At 42.3% G+C, this 9324-nt stretch overlaps 1 protein-coding gene across 1 annotated transcript; it reads left to right on the top strand.

The window, feature by feature from the left end:
* The first annotated feature begins 1593 nt into the window (after window positions 1-1593).
* LOC113833970 (MLV-related proviral Env polyprotein-like) lies at window positions 1594-3537 on the top strand. Its single transcript, XM_035438682.1, has one exon. It carries the CDS (start codon window positions 1594-1596, stop codon window positions 3535-3537), a length of 1944 nt encoding a protein of 647 aa, XP_035294573.1.
* Window positions 3538-9324: the final 5787 nt, after the last annotated feature.

Genomic DNA, 9324 nt, shown 5'->3' with positions numbered 1-9324 from the left:
AAGTGCTCCCTACTTATCCCCTTTTAGTTTGTCAATTAATAGTATTGGGACTCAAAACTTCTACTAAATATTTTGGAAAGGAACCTGAAATAGTTGTACAGCCCTATGATAGAAATAATTTAGACTGGCTGGCCTATCATCACCTTGACTGGGCCGTCCTTGCTTGCTCCTATATGGGGAAATTTGATACCCAGTTACCAAGCAATAAGTTGCTCCAATTCTTTTCCTGCACACCTTTTGTTTTCCTCTGGAATACAAAATTAGAACCTATCCCAGATGCCCATATGGTTTTCATAGATGGCTCAAAAAATGGACGAGCTGCCTATGTATTTGAGGGTAATAAAGTTGTTTTTAGTACACCCTTTACCTCAGCACAATTGGTTGAGCTTTATGCCGCTTTAATGGTATTAAAGAAATTTGCCCATTACCCACTTAATTTATATTCTGATAGCCGCTATGTAGTAGGGGCCTTACAAATATTAGAAATGGTACCTACAATTCAGCCTCAAACTTCTACCTTTAAAATGTTTTCAGAAATACAAAAGTTAATATGCCAGAGGCCTTCTCCCTTTTTCATTGGCCATATTCGTGCCCATACAGGATTACCCGGACCATTAGCACTGGGAAATGAACTAGCAGATGCTGCTACCCGAGCCCCACAAGTCCTGTTCTCTGAACAGAATGGGGTGGCAGCCGCACAGGAGGCCCATCGACTCCATCATCTCAATGCCCAGACTTTGAGACAAAAATTTTCCATTACCAGAGATCAGGCCAGGGAAATTGTTAAATCTTGCAAAAATTGCTTGATATATTTACCAGAACCTCATGTAGGAGTAAATCCTAGAGGCCTAATTCCGGGTCAACTTTGGCAAATGGATGTTACACATGTCCCTGCTTTTGGACGGCTCAAATTTGTTCATGTCACTATTGATACTTATAGTGGGTTCATTTCTGCCTCTGCCCATACCGGAGAGGCTGCCAAAGATGTTATAAGCCATTTGTTACATACATTTGCCATATTAGGACAGCCTGTTTCTATAAAAACAGATAATGGCCCGGGATATGCTAGCACAAAGTTTAAACAATTTTGCTTACAATTGGGTATCAAACATGTTACCGGAATTCCTTACAATCCCCAAGGACAAGGCATCGTGGAGCGGGCCCATCAAACCTTAAAAAATACTGTTAATAAGCTAAAGGCACAAGAAACTCTGTTTCCCCATAAAGGTAATCAAAAACTTATTCTTGCTCATGCCCTTTTTGTTCTAAATTTTTTAACCCTTGATGAGCAAGGAAAATCTGCAGCTGATAGGCATTGGCATCCAGAGACTCGTCAGGAATACGCAAAGGTTCTCTGGAAAGATCCCATCACGGGGGCCTGGAATGGACCAGACCCCGTTTTAATTTGGGGAAAAGGCTCCGCTTGCATCTATAATACTAAGGACAATGGAGCCCGCTGGTTGCCAGCAAGATTAGTCAAGCCCTTTAATATAAAGGATTCTTCTTAGCAAATGTCCAGGGACACCCCTGAGACAGATTTTCTTTTTCTTATAGATGTCTTCTTCAGGATGGAAAGTTAGATGGCCAGAGACCATGTTCCAGACCCTTTGCCTCATGCTCATGATTGCTGCCGCCGCTGGAAGACAGCCGCACACGCCTACCCCTCAGAGATGGGTCATCATCAACCTCTCCACCGGGGATGTAGCCGCAGACAACACCTCCATAGACTTTCCTTTTGGAAAATGGTTCCCAGATCTATATGTAGACCTTTGTGATATTGTAGATAGATGGACCAACCCGTCTGGGTGGGGATGTAACTCCCCTTGGGGTAAGGCAGCAACTAGACAGACCCGTTTTTATGTCTGCCCTGGGCATTCTCTTAGCCGCCATCTAACAGCTCAATGCGGTGGACCCCAGGATGGTTACTGTGCCTCCTGGAGTTGTGTTAGCACTGGACACATCTGGTGGACCGCCCCTGTAACTACTGATTTCATTACGGTGGGGCCCTATAACCGTAGCAGCCCAGGCACCTATCGCTGCGGTGGGCAATCATGTGGCCCATGCTATGATTCCAACCATTCTCCCCACACAAAAGATGCCACAGAGGGAGGAAGATGTAACTTACTAAAAATCTCCTTCACAGAGTTAGGTAAACAGCAGACAGATTGGACAGGAGGAAAAATTTGGGGCCTCCGCCTTTACGTGTCTGGAGTGGACCCCGCTACCACCTTTATGATACAATTACAAAGGATTGACCCCCCTTCAAAACCTGTAGGCCCAAATCCGGTCCTCCCCGATCGAGGGATAAAGACTCTGCCTAAGCCCGCTCAAACTCCTGCCCAGTTGTCTACCCCTAAGCTTACCCCAATTACCCCTTCTATTAGCCCAGATCCAGGCACTGTAGATAGATTATTCAATTTGGTACAGGGAGCCTATCTAGCACTCAATGCATCCAGTCCTAATTCTACTCGAGATTGCTGGCTCTGCTTGTCTGCTGAGCCCCCCTATTATGAAGGGATTGCCTTTATGGCCAGTACATCCAATATCACCTCCCCATCAGCAAGGTGCAGGGCTGTCCCTCACCAACTTACCCTGCCCGGAGTTTCAGGACAAGGGCTTTGTTTAGGAAAGGTGCCCTCCAGTTACACCCAGTTTTGCAATAAAACTATAATCCCCTATATAGGAAGCTACTATCTTGAGGCACCCAATGGTACCTATTGGGCTTGCAACACAGGATTAACACCCTGTATATTTGCTTTAAGCCTTGATGTTTCACATGAATATTGCATTTTGGTACAGCTTTGGCCTCAAATCAAATACTATTCAGGGGAGATACTGGTCTCACAGGCACAGCGCAGAGTGATGAGAGAGCCTGTCTCTATGACCATTGCCCTTATGCTGGGGATTGGTGGCCTTGTTGCCGGTATAGGAACCGGAACAGCTGCCCTTGTACAAAACAATCAACTGTTGCAATTACAAATAGCTATGAACACGGATCTTGAGGCCATAGAAAGATCCATCAGTGCTCTGGAAAAATCGCTGACCTCTCTATCCGAGGTGGTTTTGCAAAATAGAAGAGGGCTGGATCTCCTGTTCCTTAAGGAAGGTGGCCTTTGCGCTGCTTTAAGGGAAGAATGTTGTTTCTATGCTGACCATACTGGCATTGTCAAAGAGTCTATGGAAATCCTGAGAGAACGGTTGGCTAAAAGAAAGAGAGAGTTTGAGAACCAAAAAGGATGGTTCTCAAATTTGCTACAGGGATCCCCCTGGTTGTCTACTTTACTCCCAACTATTATAGCCCCCTTAATTGTTTTCCTATTGCTTCTTTCTTTTGGCCCATGGGCCCTTCAACGGCTAACCCAGCTTATTAAAAGACAAATTGATTCGGCCTTACCTAAAAGTATTTCGGTCCATTACCACAAATTAGTAGCAGCTGACCCGGGGGAGGAGCGAGGGTCGCAGCAAGAGCTCAGGTTCAGTAATCAAGGACTCAGGTTTAATAACTCAAGATTGATGCAGCAAGGGAGTACTCAATGACGGGAGTATGCATAGGTCCTGGAACAGGGGGCAACAACGTACAGAGGTCGTCAAGACCGGCTCAACAAGGCACGTTGCCTGTCCAGGGGCGCAGCCTATGCGGCCTAAGACAGGGGCTCTCTTGATAATAAGATTCATCATCCCTTTTTGTATACAGAAGGGGGAGATGTCGAAGGCCAAAAGGGGCCTCATACTGAATCAAGAGTTAATCATTGTTAGATGACCAGAATCGCTTCGACTACAAGATGTTTTTTCCGGTTAAGCTGCACAATACATGTTGCAAAATGTTCTCCCTTTTCTCAGAAATAGCTGCGGTTCGCTAACAATGGGACCATGGGCTAAGATTTACCTTGCCTCTATTTCCTCTTGAAAATTTTCCATTCCTCCTGCTCCCTTACCCCGCCCTGAGTAAAAATCCCCTGCATATAAGCAAGCTTTACATTTCAATAAAGGAGACCTTGACATTGCACAGACGGACTCTTGTCCTTTCTTGCGCCGCTTGGTCTCCATTCCTTTCTCGCCCTCATGACCCCTTTAGGTGACAACCCCCTCGGGACCCGCGAATAACCTGGCCTGCTGGACGGGTCACTTGTGGTCAAGGTATCTTTTCCTAGTAATAGAAATCCTAATTAAGACAGAAGTTGGTAACAGAAGTAGGGTATTGCTGTGATAGGCCTGATCATCTTTCCTTTCCTTTCCTTTTCTTTCCTTTCCTCTTCTTTTCTTGCCTGGAAGAGTGTGGAATATTTTGGGTCTTTGGACTAGAAAAGTTTTTGGACACGATAAGTGAGGCTTAAGAGTCCATACTAGTCGGATCATGGAAGATGATTTGAACTGTGGGGTTCCGGCTCAAAGGTTTCAGAGGAGAAGGATATTAATGTGTGATCTAGATATCATTCCTGTGATATTTGGTGAAAAATATGTCTATTTTCTGCCCTTGTTCAAAAATCTGCCTGAGGCTAAATTGGAGATTTATGGATAAACAGCTCTGGCAGTTGAGATTTCCAGATAGTTTATTATTAACACGGTTGTTTGCTTATTATTGGACACACTTATGGAGATTTGTAATGAAAAAATAACAAACTGAGCAAGGAAAAATACAAAAATTCAAAAATACAGTTTGAAGCGAAAAGGGGCACCAGGTGGTGTAAACAGATTAAAGAAAAGCCTGAACCTTGATGAGCTAAAGGGTGTGGTGAACTCAGAGCAAGACTCTACCCAGATATGCTTCCAACTCATGAAAAGGAATTAAATAAAACTGAAAAGGAACTAATGAAATGCTTAGGGACTAGCTTTGTGTTGCAAACCTTTAAGCTCAGTACTCTGAAGGCAGAGGCTGGTGGATCTCTGAATTCAAGGCCAGCCTGGTCTATAGAGCAAGTTCCAGAAGTGCCAAGCTTAGGTAATGAAGGAAACTATCAAAAACCAGAAAGCTGGGTAAAAATGTAATTGAATAAAAGCGTCAGGTTCTAGTCCCAGAAAACATCAGAATTTGGCAGCTTCAGCCACATTGTTCTGGCTTTAGAATAAAACATAAAAGAAAGGGGTTATGGAGTACCCTCTACTGTTAAGAAAAGCTGCTGAAGTCACGTGTGTGTAAGGGTTGTCCTCACATGGAATCTTAGAGAGGCCATTGCATACAACTTTGAAGGTGAAGCCTGGCATGCCTTGGAGACCCCAAAATATTCGAGATACCAGAGCTGTGGGATATCTTCCAAGGAAAGCTGATAATAGGGAATACAATAAGCCTAAGAGAAGGAAGTATGTTCCAATCAACAAAGCAGAAATAATTTGGAGATCTGAAGAGCATTTTTGACATCACACATGGAGAAACAGAGTTTAGCCTTTGCTTAGTTTGCTTTTGGTCTTTTTGTGGTCCAGCATTACCTCATTATGCACTCCATCTATCCTTTGGAATGGTAATGTATATTATGTGGCATTATTTGCAGGGAGTATGTAATCTGCTTTTAGACTTTGATTTTATAGAGAATTAAGTGATTGCCATGATATTTTTGAACTGTGGAGTGTTGAGACTCTGAGAGGCTACAGGGACTTTTGAAGTTGGACTAAATGCATTTTCTATTCTGATATGGCTACAGCCCTATAGGGGCCAGGGAGTGGAATATGGTGGTTTGAATGAAAATGGCCCCTATAGTCTCACAAGAAATGGCATTATTTGAAAGGATTGTGGTATGTGGTCTTATTGGAGTAGGTGTGACCTTGTTGGAAGAAGTGCTTCACTGGTAGGGGTGGGCATTGAGGTTACAGAACCTTGAGCCAGGTTCAGTTATTCACTTTCTCTTCCTGCTGTCTGCTGATCTAGACATAGAACTCTCAGGTACCTCTCAGTATTACATCTACTTGTATGCCACCATCTTCCTATCATGGTGACTATGGCCTAAACCTCCTAACCTTTAAGTAAGCACCAATTAAATGCCTTCCTTTATAAGAGTTACTGTGGTCATAGTGTCTCTTCACAGTAATAGAAACATTAGTAAATACAATTCCTTATTGCAACAGAAAGGGAAAGTTAAGCAAGGCTTCCCTATTCTTATTTCCTGTCTAGCAACAGATTTAGAACAAGAGAATCATCTCTGCTGACTCTCTTCCTGCTCCTGGATTACTGTAGTCCAGCCTATGCACATTTACAATCAGAGACTGGTGTTCATAGACTCATTCTGATACAGATTTTACTAATATTTCTGGTTTAAATGAACAACTTCTTAACTAGAATGGTATAAAAATTAAGATCAAAATGTTGGAGAGGTGGACCACTGGTTAAGAGTACTGGCTGCTCTGTCAAAGGGACTGGGTTCAATTTGAAGCACCTATATGGTGGCTCATAAATCACTGTGTATTCAAGTGTGCAGATGCCACAGCGTAGTCTCGGGTATCCTGCCCATCATTGCTTTATTCCTATTAACCAGGTCTCTCAAAGTACCTGAAGTGAGGCTGGTATTTTCAGGCATGTTCCCTCACTACAAGTGTCAGGATTTCAGGTGACTCTCTTTGTCTCCCACTTTCATCCTCTTTCTCCCTCTCTCTTTAACACTCCCTCTCCATAGCACTCCAATTCTTTCTCTCTTTCCTCTCTGTATTTCTCTTTCACTCTCTCACTGCTCTCGTTCCACTCTATTTTTCTCTCCTATTCTCCCCTTCTATCTCTCATTCTCTTGCTCTCTCCCTCCTTCATTCTCTGCATCTCTTTTCTCTCCATCTCTGCTTCTCTTGTTGTCCTTTATCTCCCACTGTCTCTCTCACTCTACCTCCCTCAATTTCCCCCTCTCCTTCTTTCTTAGTGTTCTATTGCTGTGAAAAAACATCATGAACAAGCCCAACCCAACCCAACCAAACCAAACCAGAAACCTAACATTTAATTAGGGGTTTGCTTACAGTTTCAGAGGCTTAGTTCGTTATCATAATGGTTGGGAACATGGTGGGTTCATGATAGCACTCATGGCACTGGAGCAGTAGCTAAGAGCTACACCCTGAGTCACAGGTAGAGAAAGACACAACACACACACACACACACACACACACACACACAGAGAGAGAGAGAGAGAGAGAGAGAGAGAGAGAGAGAGAGAGAGAGAGAGAGTGACAGAGAGAGGGAGGGAGGGAGAGAGAGAGAGAGAGAGAGAGAGAGAGAGAGAGAGAGAGAGAGAGAGAGAACTGAGCCTAGATGGACTTTTTAAATGTCAAAGCCCATCCCCAATGACACACTTCCTCCAAAAATATTGTACCTACTTTAACAAGGCTATGCTTCCTAATCCTCAAATAGTGCTACTCCCTGATAATTGATCATTCAAACATATGAGACTATGGTGCCCATTTGTATTCAAACCACCACACCTTCTCTCTCTTTAGCACTCTCAACTACTCTAAGTCTTGGTCTCTCCCACCCCTTCTGTTTTCATCTCCCTTTCCTTCTCTTTCTCTCTCTTTCTTTCAACATTTCTCACCCTCTTTCCTTCTTCCCTCTCTTTTCCTTTGGCTTTACCTCTCTCTCATTTTCACTGTTCCTTATTCTCTCCTTTTCTTTAATGTTCTCACTCTACTCTCTCTCCTCTTTTTCTGTCTTACTACTCCCTCCTCCAGTCTCTCTTCTGGTATCCACTACCCTGTTTTGGTTTCTCTTGGTACTTAAACCTGTGGTACAAAGACAGATCGTTAAAGAAATATACCCATGTACATAAAAGAAATATATGTGAACCCTTAAAACAAAAGAGATAATAATGCAAAACTTCATTGATTTTTTTCTTTACCTGTGGAACCTTTTTAATTTATGAGATCTCATCTGTCAGTTGTTGTCCTGGAATCCTGGGCAAGTGGAGTCCTCTTAAGAAATTCCTTACTCACACTTGTACCTTGTAGGGTACTGTTGATATTTTACTTTCATGCTTTTAGTATCTTGTACTTCAACTTTAGTTTTTCCCTCTACTTAGAATTAGTTTTGTGTAGGGTGATAGATATTTGTCGTATTCTTTCTTCTATATGTGAGAATCTAGTTTGCCCAGCATCATTTGTCAAAGATGCTATCATCATTTCTCTGATGTGTGTTGCTGGCATCTATTTCAAATATTAGATGTCTGTAGTTACTTATTTTAGTGCTGTAGTCTTGAGTATTGTTCCCTCAGTCTACATTTGTGCCATGCTGTATTGTTTTAATTATTAAGGGTATACAATATATCTTCAAGTCTGGAATGCTATCAGGATTGTTTTGGTGAACTGGGGTGTTTTATGTTTTTCTATGAATTTCAGCATAGTCCTAGTTTCTTTCCCCTTTACTTGTATTTTTCTCCTTCTTCAGTGAAGGTGACGTGGACCTGCTTACACTATTGCTTACACTATTACAATCTTCCAAGCTTCTACTAGGATAGCCTATTAAGCCTTACATAAATCGTTCAACTACTATGATGGTTATTTTTGATTGTCAACTTGGCTACATCTGTAATTAACTAAAACCCCCAAATGGGGCACAGCTATGAGAGATTTCTACTTAATTGAAGTGGGAATATCCCTTTCTAGTCTGTATCTTTGAGGTAGGAATACACACCTTTAATCCAGATCTTTTGAGGTGGGAAAACCAACTTCTATTCTGGGTCATGCCTTCTGCTTGAAGCCTATATAAGGCTGTGGGAAAAGGAAGATTGTGCTCTTTGCCTGCTTGTTCTCACCTCACTAGCAATGCATTCCATTGCTGGCCATTAAAGCCTCTTTCTTTGGGATTCTGGTGTATACTAAAGACCAGCTGAGACATCCAGCCTTGTGGACTGAATAAATACTGAATTCTTGGACTTTGGATCACAGGAGGTCATTATTGGATTAGCTGAACCACAGCCTGTAAATCATTTTTCCATTTCCCAGTGTATTTTTCTTTCTCTTTTGTAAGAGACCCCAAATTTTCATTGTAGAACTCTTTCATCTCTTTGGTTAGGTTTGTTCCTAGATATTTGATTTTCCTTAAGGCTGTTGTGAATGGCTTTGTAGGAGTTTTGGAGTACTCATTTTGCTTCTCTGCTTTTTATTTCTTCCTGGATTTCTGTTTTGACTCATTCATCATTCAGTGGTAAATGAGTGCTTAATCTCCATTTCCCAGGGAAATTGATACTCACTTCTGTCCTCAGAGGGTGGATGTGGTGCACAGTAACAGACAAAACAATCATCTGCAAAACAATTTTTTAAAAGATGAAGCATTGTACCTCACAAGTATGCTAGATTTATTGTTGTCTTCATTATTTTTACTAATAATTATTGCTATCTCTCCGGTGAGGGCATGCACATGCT

The sequence above is a fragment of the Cricetulus griseus genome, chromosome 2 (assembly GCF_003668045.3).
Source record: "Cricetulus griseus strain 17A/GY chromosome 2, alternate assembly CriGri-PICRH-1.0, whole genome shotgun sequence".
Classification (NCBI taxonomy): domain Eukaryota; kingdom Metazoa; phylum Chordata; class Mammalia; order Rodentia; family Cricetidae; genus Cricetulus; species Cricetulus griseus.
This window is presented reverse-complemented; position numbering and strand designations above follow the sequence as displayed.